The sequence below is a fragment of the Lissotriton vulgaris genome, chromosome 8 (genome assembly GCF_964263255.1).
Source record: "Lissotriton vulgaris chromosome 8, aLisVul1.2, whole genome shotgun sequence".
NCBI lineage: Eukaryota > Metazoa > Chordata > Amphibia > Caudata > Salamandridae > Lissotriton > Lissotriton vulgaris.
In genome coordinates, this window is record NC_141696.1 from 600,558,111 (window position 1) to 600,574,345 (window position 16,235).

General features: G+C 44.1%; 1 protein-coding gene across 2 annotated transcripts in view; it reads right to left on the reverse strand.

Moving 5' to 3' along the window:
• Positions 1-16,235, reverse strand: part of CMSS1 (cms1 ribosomal small subunit homolog) — a 940,652-nt gene that overhangs the window by 14,898 nt on the left and 909,519 nt on the right. For both annotated transcript variants that reach the window (XM_086934451.1, XM_086934453.1), the window contains one exon: positions 13,268-13,356. In XM_086934451.1, coding sequence (XP_086790577.1) covers positions 13,268-13,356 — 89 coding nt within the window. The remainder of the gene's footprint in view (positions 1-13,267; positions 13,357-16,235) is intronic.

A 16,235-nucleotide genomic window follows, 5' to 3' on the forward strand; every position in this document is an offset into this window, starting at 1 on the left:
AACCGGCGTCGACCAGGAACCGAAATGGAGGGGGTTCCAGAAGTGTGAAGATAACCGGCGGGAGTGAGAGGTGGCTTGGGGGAGGCTGCAGGGGTAATTTCCCTATTTTGTGGTCTTCAATCCTGATATGTAGATATGCCCAAGCGCAGAAGGTACCCTCACAAGACAGGGGAGCAGTCTCCCAAGGCTAGTCACCGCTGGATGCCCGGTGCCTATTGGGGTTGCGTCGGGTGCAGGCTTGTAAGCACCTACCCTCTCCCAGCGGCTGCCTGTTATGAACCCCCTCCTTTTCTGTTGTGCACATTAACCTCATTAGTTAGGTCCTGAAGAAACGCCATTGATCTGTCAGACAACTAAGGCGTAAACTATTTCAACCTTTTGTTAAGTTACACAGGCACATCAGGCCTCATAGTAACTCACCAACCTTTTGGTTTTTTAACTTATCAGGGGCACCACACTATTAAAGAGTTCACCTGTGGATACCCCTAGGTAATTTTATCTACCCCTGCACGCACCTCACCACTTTTTTTCACCAGATCCACCCCATACACCCTCACTTACCAAACAGCTTTTCTCTTAAAAGATCTCCATCAAAGTGACCCTTCGGGTGCCCGTCGGGCATTGCAGCGCCGACCCGACAAGGAGCAAAAGCCAGATGATGAAGCATGACATCCTTCGGGTGTGTGAGGGCAACTAAGAGGCAAGAATTGGCCCTCCCCTTCTGGATTGGATCCTTGATACTGGGGATGAACCTCTGCATCTCTTTTTTTCATCCTCTTCTTCTAATATTTTCTACCCTATGTCTTTCCTTTTTTTTGAGTGGGTGTCACATTGCACCCCCTACATGGAACAGTGTCCCTAGTGATTTAACAGTCATTTGTGGAGCACAAACACAGGACCTGAACGAGCTCCTGGTGCCCCTCTCTTTTTTGTTGACACAGATAAATGAACCCCTTGAAAGAAATACAACAATCTTGATCTATTGTGGGGTAAATGGGTACAATGCACACTGCACTCCGGAGCGATGATTAGTTTAAAAAAAACAGGAAAGGAAAAGATGGAGGACCAAGTCAAATCAGCGTTCTAAATGAGTGGGGAAGGGCACAATCTGGGCTGTGTGTGTTGGATGTAGAAGGATCATGGGTAAGAAGTTAGCTGATGACCTTAGAGCCAGTCAGCATCGTGGCTTAAGGTGGCTTTCCATGTTCAAGATGCAAATCTATTTTGTTACAGTGCTGGAAACTATTGTGTAAGAGGCTGGGATTACCGAAGGAGAATTTTACCATTAACATAAGTAACAGACCCAGGCTACCCGCGTGTCAGAGTTAGTCTGCATTATTTCCAGTGGCACAGGTTTGTTCTACAGGCTATCGCCAGAAGGTTGTCAGGCACTGGCATGTCCTCTTTAATCAAATGTAACTGATGGGCATCAAAGAAGGCTCCAAAAGAGATCCGATCTGTTGTTACAGACGCATGTAGACAGAAAACTCCTGTAAGTGAACCAATGTTAATTTATTTATTTACTTATTTATAGAGCGCATGAATCACCCCATAAGGGTATCGCGGCGCTTAGGACGCATCAGCGAACCGAGGAGACTAGTTAGAAGAGCGGGGTTTTCAGTAATTTCCTGAAGGCCAAGTAGTCTGTGCATTGCAGTAGACGAATGGGGAGATCGTTCCATAGGCGAGGGCCGAGATGGTAAAAGGCCTTACCCCCTTGTCGAGATTTTTTGATGCGTAGAACAGAAATCAGGGCTTTGTCTCCTGAACGGAGGGGTCTAAGAGGAACCTAGTTCACAAATTTCTCAATGAGATAGCTAGGGCCTAGTAAGTATACAGCTCTATAGGCCATACAACAGATTTTGAAATTAATCCTTTTCCGTATGGGTAGTCAATGTAACTTCTTAAGCAAAGGGAGGGAGGCTGTTCTAGGGGGGACATCGGCCACCAGGCGAGCCGCGGTATTTTGGACCACCTGTAATCTATTTATGTCCCTTTCATTGGCTGAGATCCACAGCGCATTACAGTAGTCTAAGCGGCTTAAAATTAGTGCCTGAATCAAGGTTTTTCTTGACGACAGAGGTAGGAAAGGGAATACTCATCTGAGCATGCTGAGGCTGTGGAAGCAGGCTCCGATGGTACCGGAGACATGGTCTCTCAAGGTGAGTTTTTGGTCCAGTCAGACTCCAAGGTTTTTCACCACTGATTTAGGGCAAGGGGTGGGGCCCAGTTCCTCTGGCCACCAAGTAGGAGACCATACCAAGGTGGATCGCCAAAAAGCATTATCTCTGACTTGGTGGCGTTTAGTTGGAGGAAATTATTTTTCATCCATTCAGCTACCGATTTCATTCCTTCACAGAAAATGGCTTGGTAAGGGTTAGATTTGTCAAGAGGAAGGAGTAACTGGGTATCATCGGCATAAGATATGGGGATGAAACCCAGTTTTCTCAACAGTCTCGCCAGGGGAGCAACGCAAACGTTGAACAGGGTAGGGCTCAGAAAGGAGCCCTGCGGTACTCCCTTGGTGACCTTAGAGGTCTCAGAGTGGTAGGAGCCCAGGTTCACCAATGTAGTAGTACAATGTGCAGATCTTTGGCCCTAGGCCAGGTGGCGTCAGTACTGAAGGTGAAAGGGGCAGAGCCCCAGTCTTTAAAGGTCACAGGCTGGTATAGTAGGACATTCACAAAAAATATTCGATACAGGGAATTTGGTGCTTGGAAGATGGAGCAAAGTTTTTAAATCAACAACATTCTTGTGTTGATTTGCCCTTGAATCTTCTGGCAGCGTTCTGAAGATAGTCCACGTTAGAGCTGAAAACTGGGTTGGTCAGAGCTATAGGTATGTGAAAGTCAGGCCTGAAACTGTGTGCTGGGTTGAACCACTGCTCTGGTACTATTCAGGATTTTAGCTTAGTGCTGTGATTAGCCAAGGCTCAGGGCCGTACAGTTCCAGATCACCAAATAGCCTAAGTAGGCACCATTCTATGGGCCCCACTCCTATTAGGGGCCCTGTGACAACGGATCAAAATAATATTGATTTGATCTTGAAAGAAAATTACAATCAAGCTTTCCTAAAAATTGTTTCCAAAAGATAGAAAAAAATGTATCAACTCAAAGAAACTAAAACTTTAAATTAAAAACTTCATAGAGAAAATACTGTATTAATGTTATGTCCCTGTAAACAAATTAAAGTACATAAACCAGAGACATCAGATTGACATACAGTGTGGGCCACATGTATCAAAGTATTTAGCATTTGCAAACTGTGCGAATCTCCAAAATCGCCTGTTTGCGAAAACAAAATGGCCTTTCTGAATGTATGAAAGGCATTGGGATTCGCAATTGAGGTAAGGGTAATTTAGGTAATGCAAGACCATTCGCACCTATGGGCCTTGAGGCCATTATGAATGAATGGAGTCGCAATTACTAATAGCGATTCTCTAACTGTTTTTGCGATATTAAAGAAATCGTAATTAGGGATTCGCTGCTTTCTGTGTTTTGTCACATTGCATTTTGCGATTACCAAATAGCGATTTCTACAAAATCGCTATTTAGGAATTGCAAAATGCAATTTTCATACATATGACTCAGTCGCTCTTAAAAGCTCATCTTCTGGCAGCTGTCAGTTGGTAAAATCCAGTGCATTGGGTGTTAGGAGATAACTCCTGAGGGGGCGCCGAAATTTCGACTACCTAGGGTCCTCCAAAGGCTTAACCTGGAAATGGGGTCATAGACAAGACTTTATTATTAGGGAAGCATGGTCCTCACTAATGGAAACATGAAAGAAAGGATTTGTGGTGCGGGAGGAGGGGTTTTATCATCAAAGAAACGTGCTGTAATATAAGTAAGATATTTAAAGCACACAGAGCTATCAGTCCCATTTGTAAAATTATGGCATTATTTTATCCCAGGGCTTGTTAGGCAAAACATGTGACCAATAGTGCTTTCAGAACTATTGGAGTCATAAACAAAAGTTATTTCGAAGATACATCTAAAGGAATATAGAAGTATTCCACCAATGGATTGTTCTCGAAAGATGTGGAAAATGGTGAATCTCAAAGTACCCTGGGGCAGTAACATTGGTCAAAAGTTGCTAAAGCTTAAATACAACTTTGGAGTGTATTTGGAGATTCTCCCATGAGGACGTTTTGAGAAATTGCTTATAAATGGGCAGTAAATGGCTAAAATTGCAATGGATTAAAAGATAGTTATATCAGCACTTATCCAAGAAATATGTGTGCAAAATACATGGCAAGTGGTTCATTTTTGTAAAACATGACACTGTAATACTGGTTTCTGCATCAATTCAATATAGGATTTATGTAAGCTGTGACAAAAATGTATGTACATGATACATGTCAACACCACCTCCACATTTTGGGACACATAACATGTTTTCTAGCGTGTACTCTTAGGTTGCTGGGAGAGATCCAGGAAAATGCTGGAGTGTGGGAAGATAGTCATGAAAAGCAGGAGACTGTAAAAAAGTAATGTAAAATAAGGAGTGAACAGGCAAGCAATAGGCTTTGTTACAGCTGCAAGCATGTTGAGAGATCATGCTGTTCTGTTTTGAAGATCACTTCATCAAAAGAAGATTATGTTAATATTTCTGCCATTCATAGAGAACAGGACTGCCATGAAAATGAAAGGATCTAGCAACCACAATCCATTATAATGCACAACGTCTATTCTAATCTTGTCTGCAACTCAGTATGACACATCTATAAAGAAAATGAAACACTACCAGATTACATTGTCAATACATCACTTTGACTCTAGTCAAAGGATACCCCCATAACCATAAAGGTTGCCCAGATTCCCAGTGTATTACAGAACCATACTCATGGTTGTAAGTGGTACACAAATGTACATAATATAACAGCCACCCCCCACCACCACCCCGGCACAAAGATGATGGAGCTCTCGCCTTTATGTCTTGAGGGCAGACCTGCCTCATTTTCAGCACTCCTGAGACATCAAAGATCTGTCTCACTGTGATAACAAGAAGGAGTGCATGCCAAAGTGCTAAAAAAAAGTCTCGTTGAGGACCTTTATGTGATATCATGAAGACAGAGCGAAGGAGTCTTGAAAATAACAGTAAAAACTACAGATTCGGAACTAAAATCATCAGTGATGGACTCTCAATTATCTCAGTAAGGACATTCAAGTATTCAATAATACAACATGCCTATTTTATAAAGCCCCCCCCCCCAAAACGTGAAGCTAGAATTGTCTCCAGAAAATGGCAGATTTTCAGTTCCTTCTGTGCACCAAACGAGGCCCTGAATGATCATATAGTAAAAGAAAGTAGCCTACAATACATTTATTAGTATGAAGGACAGCTAGACCAGCATGGCTCTTAGGGAATGCATGAAAAAGAATACTTCAATTGGTGGAGTGACTGCAGCTCCAGAGTTCTAGAGCATTTCTTAATAAGTATTAGTTGTGACATTCCTAAATTCCTTATAATACTAAGTACCAGAGGAACTCGGTTTCCCATTCCAACAAAGTAACCGATCAAAAGTTTTCTTCTGTATAATGCACTTACAGAAGGTGGCCATAGGGCCTGGACTCCATAGCAGACAGATCAAATAAGGTAGGGACTCTTGAGAAAGAAGGGGAACCCTACAGAGGAGAACAACAAGCACATCTAAATCAAAGCTTAAGCTAAAAGGAACTCCCTACAACAGTACACGGTAAGAGACAAATACTAAATTAGACTGAAGACATATGAACTCCTAAAACTATTCAAACACATTAGGACCTAATACTGGAGCCCCTGAAAATCCAAGTATCTAAAAGGCAAAGCCATGTTAGGAGGAAGGTCTATCCAAGCTGGCACTATTTACCACCTCCCCTTGACTGACTAGAGTCTCTTGATTAGTACTATATATGCAATGGCAAACCATTAGAAAGCCAGTAACTTGGTGTGGCACTCTTATGACCTATGAACTGGCAGCTAATTTCCAGTCCTATGATGGAGTCCACACATTCTGTGGATACCACAAGCCACACATTTTAGATTTGCTGATAAATCTGGTGGAGTGGAAGGGAAGAAGACTTAAGGGCTTAATTAGAGTTTGGCAGATGGAATACTTTCTCACAATTGGGGCAACTTTCCCGTCCACCCTATTACAAGTGTATCCAGACCTCCATTAATACAAGTGATAGAGTATTATGGCACTAGTAATAAAGTGGATGGGATTTCTGTTACATTTTGACAAAGTATCTCAGCCATACTAAAACAACAGGACGGAATCCCTACCGTTCTTAGCCTATGTCTCCATGCCAGCCCAAGGGGATCACCATATGGACTGGTATGGAGAGATAGGTTAAGCACAATAGGGGTTACCTCCTGTTGTTTTTGTATGTTAAATGTATTTGTGACATCTGAATGCCTTATGAGTGGCACTGCAAGTGACACCTTATCATTAGTAGAAGCTAAATTCTTGTAATAACACATTTCAGACATGACCCCTCTGTGTAGTGTAGTGGTCTTGAAACAGCCTTAAAACCTCTATTATGGTCCTCAAGTGCTTATCCGAAGTAAGCCGAGCTCTCAAGTTTCATGTGTGATTATCTGATCCAATCCACATTTTGCATTCTGGAAATCATAGGGTTGTTGATCCCTTAATGAAATCCTAACTTCACATCCCAGAAAGCAAAGAAAAAAATTGGAATGGATGAGATACTCGTGCATGGAATTGGAAAACTTGAATGAATTGTACGCTCCTTCGCTTTTCTAACATGGTCATCGCAGAAGCAAAATAAAAGACATTAACTTTGTAAGAAATTGAAGTTGCTTAAAATCCATCTGGTAATGATGATTAAACCCAGTCTCATTTAAAAAGGCGATCATTACCTGTGTATAGTAGTCAGTAGAGTCACTGGTTTTTTGGCCGTTAGCTGGTGGGGCAATACTTGAAAATGTCATACTGCAGGCGCAATTTAAAACTATCTTATAACTTACCTGTTTTACTCTAATAGGGGGAGGCAAAAGTGTTCTCCACTCTCCAATGAGTCTTTATCTTACAAAAGAAGCCTGTATTCCTTATGTTGAAGATATGCGTACTAAAGTACAGCCACAGAGTTACCTGGCAAGTGACTTGGGAGTCCTTTGATAAGTAGTGCAGAGACTTAAAAACTGCCAAGCCTGTGTGTTCTTTGTACTCTAATAGTGCAGAAGATGGTAGGGGGAAGAGGTTAGGGAAAATGTTTTGTTTCCAACGATTTGGCAACATGGGAACCATTGATCAAAAGCTATGCACGCGCACAACTAAAAGGGTTTAAAATTGTGGGCCAGATTTACCAAATTCTCATGCAGCACAGCAGCCAAAAATGCAGCGCTGCTTTGTGTAAGGAGAAAGCAGGGGAGCACCATATCTACGGAGACATGGCTCTCCTCCCTTCCCAGTGCAAATGTATGCTGCTGAGCATCACATACACACCTTTGCGCCATTGTGCGAGGGTGAGTGCGTAAGTCTGACATAGATTTTGTACTGGAAGGCTACCCTTACAGAAGAAAATACTATGCTTAGACTACATTTAAAAAGTTTCCTACTTTGCATATGTGCTGTAGAGTGCCGCACACATACAAAGTAGGCAAAGAAAGGAGAAATAAAAACATTTCTCCTTTTAACAACTTATTTCAAAAGGCTTTATTTTTTGGTACAAAACTCGGTCTCAAATTTTTTGTAAATAGGGTTTGGCGTCAGAAATCATGAGCCGTTGCATGACGCTAATGTATCACCCATGGAATGCCCTGTTGGCGCTAAGTAATGCAAATCAGCACAGGGCGCTTCTTTGAGTTACTTTTAGGCAAGGAGGCCAGGAGCAAAACAAATAGTCTTCGTAAACGCCACACGTTTTGGTACACAAGCCAAGAGGTGCTGTTATTCAACATGTAAAACGTTATTTATCTCATGGGTTAAGAGGAATAAATGTTTATTTGGGAAGGTCCCACTTGGCAATGTAATATTAAACTGATTTGTGAGTAATATCTGACCCTTACACAAGATGTGGACAGTATTCAAAACCACCAGGCCTGGCCATTGATGGCCAGCTTTCCCCAGACTTACTCCAAAGGAGGGAGGAGGCTTGGTTGGGTTGTTGGTGCATATTTGAGGCTTGCTTACAGCTCTTCAGGGCAGTGCTCTTAGATTGTAAAACGTTTGCCACAGTCAGTGCATGTTCCCACTACTCTAGTCTGCTCTGAACTCGCTATCTGCATGGCCCTCAATTCTGACAGTTTGTGTCCGCCTCTTGGACTAGACTCAAGTGCTCGCAGCATATGCGACTCTTTGAAAGGTACCTGGGCACGATTTAGCAGATTGACCACTAGTTTCCATTTCATGATTCCAGACCGGTAGGCGGCTGCCGGATGCACGTGAAGCAGTCTCGTATAGGACACATCAAACACCAGGGTAGGGAGGGAGGAGCCAAGATGGCCGACAGGACGGACGTGTAGGCTCCCGGCTCCGCAAGCCTCCTACTCCCGCACCGATATCCTGCTACTGATCCTGAATTATTGATCCGGCGCTACGACCGCATGCACGCGCTGGTCACAACCGCGTTCCTCCGAGGCTTCTATCAGCCGTGTGGACGGAGATACTGTCGTGTAAGCCATTTGCCAGCACATCCCGAGACCCAGCTCTGATGGCCGCCGAGGGATGCCGATGAACCGGGCAGACGGATACTGGAAGCGCCGCTGCTTGCAGCAGGGTTACCGCCGGCGGGGAGAGACGGTGAGGTCATTTCTGCACCCTTGGCTCCCCGGACCCGGTGCGGTGGGCACGGGCGGGACGAGACCCCTACCCCCCCTCGTACTGTAGTGCGGTGTACCCGGAGGGCTAACTCGGCTCAGGCGACCGGGACCGCCTGCGTCGGGAGCAGCCTCTGAACCAGCGGCGGGGGGTCGTTTACAGATTGTTCTTTTGCCCTGCAAGCCGCTCCCCTGCCGGCGCCCCTGCCTGATGATTCCCGATTTTTGATCGCCTCTCTCTCCCATTGTCACCGGATTGCCGAAGCAAAGATGGCGGTCTCTGAGGAAGGAGAGAGGGCTGCTTCTCTGTCGCCTGGACATACTGTCTCGCCCGCCCTAACTCACTCCTGTGAACCGGGGATACGGACCCAACAGCCGTCTTGTGTGGGATTACAGCGGGCCCCCACCTATACTGATATCCTGGTAGCCATCACAGATCTCAGAACTACGTGTCGGCAAGTTACTAAGGATTTGTGCCGCAAAATGGACGAGGCGATTCTAGCGCCGAGACACCGGTGGCGCTCTGGCTCTCTGCTGCCTACCATTGTTTTTGGGCTGGACACTATGTTGCAGCAGGCACCTACTTTGTCGCCGGTGATTACTGACAACAGTGCTGTCGGCTTGCCCATCGACGTGGATGTTGCTACAATGTCTCTCTCCACTCCGCACTTCGAGGCTCGGCCTCCACCATCATTGCTCCTGCATGGAAACCGGGGACGCACATCTTCCTCTCTTTTTCACCTTTCCCGTCGAGAGCGGCCATTTTGCTCCATTGTTCTGTTGGACGGGTATCCGCTGGAATGGCCATGCCTGGAGAAGTTTCGTCGATCGGGCCAGGGTTGATGTGGCCCTTCATCTCGGCTAGTTTGATCGGCTGGCGGTGACCTGGACTGTCTATCGTTTGGATATGGTGACTGATTTGCAATTGCAGCCTCTTTCCCAATTGAACCTGTGTCTATCCTGTATAGCTGTGTTCTTTGATGATGGGAGGGGGGTTCTGTCTGGGTCCGGGGCCTAAAGGGTGAATATTAATGTCTAGCCTCGATGGGTGCCCGCTACTAGGTCGTGTTTGGGGTGATTAATGACACAATGCTTATCCGGGTGGGCTGCACAGGGATTGAAACTGCTCCTGTAAATGTTGTGTGCACACATCGTGTATTGTTTTCTACCATCGCGCGCTCTGGCCAGGGCTGAAGGCCTCTGTTTTGTATATCGGGACTGACGAGCTAATGGGACTCGGATTGGAACTTATCCTGCTACGCTTTGGATTGTGCGCACCGCAATGACCCACCCCGTCTCTATCGTAATTAAGACTACTAGTGTTTTACTATCTTACGGAGTGGGGAGAGACTGCACTGCGGGTATGTCCGGGAAGACTAATGTTAGGCCCTCCATTGACTTTCTAGTATATGCTGCCATGTTGTTTCTGGGGTTTTCAGGGGGGCGAGCTATCTCCAGGAACTCCATTCGGGGACGTACCCGGGGTTAGGCCAGGGCTAAATCGCTCTTCCTTGTTATTGGTGTATGAGATGGTTGAGCTGGGACTACCACTGTCTGAGCATGATACTGCCTTTGGTTTGATTTACTTCTAGAATTTGATTTGATTTCCCCACCTGCAGTTTCGCTTGCCACTACTGGTTTGCATCTGATACTCTCGGGGAGGGGATGCTTATAGGGCCGGGGGGGAACCGGAGATATGTTGAATTTGGCTCCTCCCTCCTCTTCCGGGAGTTGGGGAGTGGGATGTTCTTTCTCACTCTCTCTATTCTCTTTCCCACTTGGGGGTTCTCTTGGGGCGACAGGCATGCCTATTGGGGGGGGGTGGGCCGTGGCCTTCCGCTGGTATGCAGGGTGGGGGGATGGGTTGTGTTTTATGTTCTCTCTTTGTTTCTATGGCCCTCTTTCTCTTTTTCTTTTCTTCTTTTTCTTCTTCTTCCATGTTTCTTCTCCTCTTTGGGGTCGGGGTTCAGTGTTCTTCGATTGACTATAGCTATCCTGGTCATTTAGTAGCCTCTACCCTCCTTGTAGTGTTATAATTCGTACTCGACAAAATCATAAAATTAAACCTTTCTCTATCCTCACACTATCGCTCGCTACTCCACAGTATACTCTTTGCTTATAGTTGGCTTTAACAGCGTTCTGTCCGAATGGCTTCCTTTTTATCCTTCTTTTGTATGTCATAGCTGCCGGCCCTGCGGGGTTGTAGGCAGACGCTGTGTATTGTGCATTTCATAAATAAAGGTTTTAAAAAAAAAACAAAAAAAAAAAAAACACCAGGGTAGGACTGGGTTACAACCAATCCCCGATTGGCTGTAAAAACACAGAAAGGAAATTATGCTTTTTGTTTTAAACAACGTGCTCTCAGCTTTCAGTTTGTGTGAGTTATTTTTCCTTTAGTTACACTGCTTAAAAGCAGTGGGGCATAGCTACTCCGCCTTCGCAGAGGAGCCGCTAGAAATAAAAGGTAATGAAATTCAGCATGTGATTTGAGGGGGGGCGGGGAGGGCTGGACAAAATACAGACAAGCCGGGCCCTGCTGGGCCCCATGGTTACAGCCTTGCCAATGCTTCCTCTAAATTCTAGTCAGGTTTTTAGTGGTGTGCTTTGTGTTGAGCAGGCCTTTAGCTAAGTGCTGTGGCTGGTAGGGGATGTAGCTATGGACTCGGCCAAACAAAGCAGATGGAATACAGACTGCCTACGGGGATGATCAATCAGATAAATGTCATGGGTCAGACCGGACTGAGACATAAGGTATCTCAGGAAGGTGAGGAACTCACCACATGAACAGAAAGTGGAACTTTGGGGTGTTTGTTCTTTGGCCTATCTGTCCTCAGTTGAAAATCGATTCTTAAGATCACTTGTGGATCTCCCTGCAAGTTTCCCTTTGATTCCATTCTACTATGACATTGCTCATAAACAACTAAAGCATAAAGTAAATTATAAAATAATATCATTTTGGTTTAGACTATGGACAACAGATGAGCTGGATCCCTATCGGGATGCCCTAAGGGATCTTTTAAGATTTCCTCAGGTTGCATCCATAAGGTGGTTTTCCTACTTGTGTGATCTACTAGGGAAACTGGGGATGGACAGCTTTTGGTCTAGCCCAGGAATCATGAGCAGTATCTCGAGAGACATGCTGAAAAAGATGTACTGGGAAAAAATAGTTCAGTTGGAACTAACAGAACATGACTCAGGCCTAACTAAAGCTTTTTTAACTTAATAAACATGTTCCATGTTTTGAAACGGCATTAGATGAAATTACTCCCCCGTTGGCCCATAAGCTCTTTTTGCAGTTTAGATACAAGACCCTACCAACTAACTCTTTCTGTTCGATACGGTGCATGTATCCTCCAGTAGTTGATTTATATCCTGCGTGTAAATCCTCGACAGAATCTATTGTTCATTTACTTTTCTCTGTCCCCATTATGTACTACTGAGAAAAAAATGGATAATACCACTATGTACAGATGTTGGTCCGGGCCATTATCTTGAAATCCTTAGGCTGCTGTCTACGGATACCCATAGATTGATAGTCTTCGGTATCTCTCCTTTTTTGTATGCTATGTGGGTTAGGCGGAGGAAATTATTACTCTGATTCTTGCCTTTTTATCCATGAATCTATATTCATTGTATAATGAATTGCTGCAATGTCTACTATTAATCCCTTCTTAATTATGTTATTATATTGTTTTTATTGCTTTTTAAATGGAACCTGTTCTGTGATGTACTTTTTTGATTCTCTGAGATAGTAATAAAGTTTATATGATGATGGGAAAGTGGAAGCTAGACCAAATTTAATACACAGGGAGGTAATGTGCTATATGCTGGAAAACTGATGGTGCATGAAAGCAGGATGACCCTTTAACCCCTTCGATGCTGATGACGAGCTCAGCTCGTCATCAGCCACGGTGGTCGTGTGCTGATGACGAGCTGAGCTCGTCATGTAACATCGATATTTACACTTTTCAGCACAGCAGAAAAATAACCACCGCAGCGATGCGGTTAAAGCCCCCCCCGGGAGACAGAACTGCAGATGGTCGATAGGAGTAATGAACAAGTGCCAGTCTGGCAACAGCATCCTAATCAGCAACGTCAGGCCAGAATGCATGTGCAAAGGCTCTTGGAGATGGGGCAAGTGAAGTGTCAGGCTAGCTGGACCAAATATTTGAAGATCTGCAACATTAAGAAGCAGGCTAATGCAGACTCCTATGAGGAGAGAAGAATGTGGAAAGGCTGGGAGAAATGGCGTCAGTACTTTGATGCAGTGGCCATCTTAGATGAGGGTCTTCCTCACACAATCCAATGGAGTTTGCTGGCATGCAGTTCCAATAATCAGCACTCTAATGCATGTTTCACAATGTTTCCATCCTGATCAATACTCTAAAGTGCCACACTATCTACGCTGTTCTATCACACGATCCAAGATGCCAGTGGTACTACAAGAAAGCAAAAGATCTAAAAAGAGGGCATTTGTAACCACTTTGAATGCAAATGATATCTCTACCTCTGGAATATCCATCATTCTCCTCAGTTTCTGATCCCGCCAGTTCCAGTCCAGAACGAGATACTTCAATGATTCCAAAGTGAGGCCATCTAAAAGACACAAAAGAGCAGATAGCATTTATGTGCATCACAGACATTACATGGATTTTCAAATTTTGAATTTAAGAGGGATGGGAAGAGGATGAAGGAAGCCCAGAGAAGAAAAACTATTAATAGTTTGAGAGTCCGTTTATGGGTCAGTCTATAGGTATTGCATGGTGGTGGTGAGACCAAGGACTACTTGAAGAAAGTAATACTAATTACACATGTATGCTACAGACTAGACTTATAGATGGATGGCCCGGATAACCTGAGCATAAGCGGTTAAACATACAGAGAGGCAAAGTAGGAGTGAACAAAAATGCAAGTAGACACATTCAAATAGTCTTTTAGTGACTACATGGTAAGAGGAACCATTAAAGCACACATTATGGATTGCATGATGCTAAAGAGCAGTGAGTCACTATTTGAAGGAAATAATACTGCACAAATTACACCTTCAAATCACCAATCAACTACATTACAAGTAATTTTTTCACAATTCCCGGGCTCGCAGAAGTGCTTTCCGGTCTTTTATTCATCTTAGTCTACTGGCCTCGAAGAACGACCTTTACAACGCGGTCGTTACACCGCGGTATGTTTACATCGTGGGTATTATGACGCAATTCGTTACAACGACTTGCACTGGAGGGCGCTCTAAGCTAAGGAATAGTATGATTTACTATTCCAACACCTTCCCTACTGTTACGTAGGCTGGAGTTGGAATAGTAAATCATACTATTCCTAAGTCCAAGGTCCTCCAGAGCAAGTCGTTGTAACAACTTGCATTGTAACGAAAGCAATGAAAAATTCAGCGTTGTGAATGTATGCGTTGTAACGTCATACATTCACTTAGCGAACACATTTGTCACTTCCAAATCCAGTTTTTTAAAGCATTTGTAGAGCGCCTCAAACCCTGCCAAGGCCATGAGGCGCTCAGATTCAGATACAGGGAACCTTTTTGTAAGTGCGTGGTGTGGATGTAGTTGTGTTCTACATGCAAGATGGTGGTAAAGGTGTGCGAGGTTTTAAGATTTACTGATATTATGGTGCAGCAGGCGTTGCAGTGGATACGCCAGAAGCATTGCTGATAGAATTAAGTAATGTATTCCTTTCTTTTTTTAAACTGTGATATTTCTAAAATGAATGCTTTAATTTCCAAAATGCCCATGTCATCTTCCCTCTTAGCTACTTGATTGTGGATGCGTGTTCACACATGCAACTGCTAATTTGTATGACAAAAGTTTGAAGTGATGTTACAAGACAAATTTTATGTTCAAAGGAAAAGCAGGCAAGACTCAAAATGCTATGGGACCATAACACACATTTCATTAAGCAATAAGCAGACAGGAATGTGTACATGCTGCACATTGGCGCCTCCAGGGGACGTAAAAATCTGAAAAGTGGATGTCCTCTAAATGGGATGGGGCCTAAGAAATGTAACAAGGGGTCTTTTGAAGAGACACAGCCTGTGTAACTAAAGCATGAGCCAATACATATTAACCAGAATCTTGCGTACGAGACATCCTGAAATAGAAGCTTCCATTACAGACATGTCAAACATGTTGATGGCTCAGTTTGTGCACAGGCTCCTGGCATGACAGAAATAGATTTTTCAATTTTAAAATGATATGGTCAACTTTAACTCTTCTGCCACCCCCATTATGATACCTATACGTATGGAGATAGATATAGACATATATTTATTTGCCATCTCACGGCAATGGCTGGTCCCCTGCCCATTTTAGTAACTCCATAGCATCCTTTGCAACAAAGAACAGTGAACACTTTCAGACAGATTACAACATGCATTCATTGTAGTGGAACAATTACTGAAAAGTTATTTTAGAGTGTATGACCACCTACATGATATGGGGTAATACACAATAAAGCCAGTTGGCAAGTGAGGGTGCACACTGTTCTTTATTGTACAGGATGCAGAGTGGATAGATGTGCATATATGGATAACAATGTGGAAAGCACATTCCCACAAGTAGTATAAAGATAGGTTGGTGGGGTTTATATATCTTCTACTAAAGTAAGTCGGACTTTAAAATATAAATTCAAAACTAATGAACTGTAATTAAAGTGGTGCAAAAATACAGCTAAAACTCAATATTGTGCTGCAAAATTTCATTTCACATATTGTGCCACAAAATGTCATTCTCTATGCTGCTATACCCTAGAGGGTCTAATATTAAATATTATTACAGGGAGAATACTGGAACTTGCAAGCAACAAGTATTTACTTAACAGTTTATGTAACATGTAAGTCCATCTCAATCCCCAAAAAGTTCAGAAAGCTGTCCCTGTCGCAAGTTGAGGAAATGTGTTGGTGAAGCACTGCGAAGAGCTCCACATTCACATCAATGAGGTGTGGAGAATCAGGAATTTACACCAGATGATGGACGAAGTGCTGCAACTTTTCAGACACTCACCCCCAGTCACAGATCTGGGTTGAATCCATCATCGTTCTGTAGCTCACTTCGCCACCTCAGTTCAGACCCAGCTATATGCAAATAAGTCTGGACCCTGCTCCCCCTGAGAACAGTCCAGCCCGAACTGCCAAGCCAGGTCCTCCCTGGACCAGAAACAAGCATCCTGGGACGGGTTTCGGAGTAACACCCCTCATCAGCCACGCTAGCTTGAAATCAGTGGCAAAGTGAGCAAGGAACCCACGTCTGGTGATACCCTGCCAACTTAGGGCGAACAAAGCAAACACAACGAGATGATGGACGGAGTGCTGAAACTTTTCAGACACTCACTTCAGTCACAGATCTGGGTTGAAACAATCATCATTCTTTAGCTCACTTCGCCACCCAAGTTCAGACCCAGCCATATGCAAATCAGTCTTGACCCTGTGCCTCATGGGAACAGTCCAGCCCGAACTG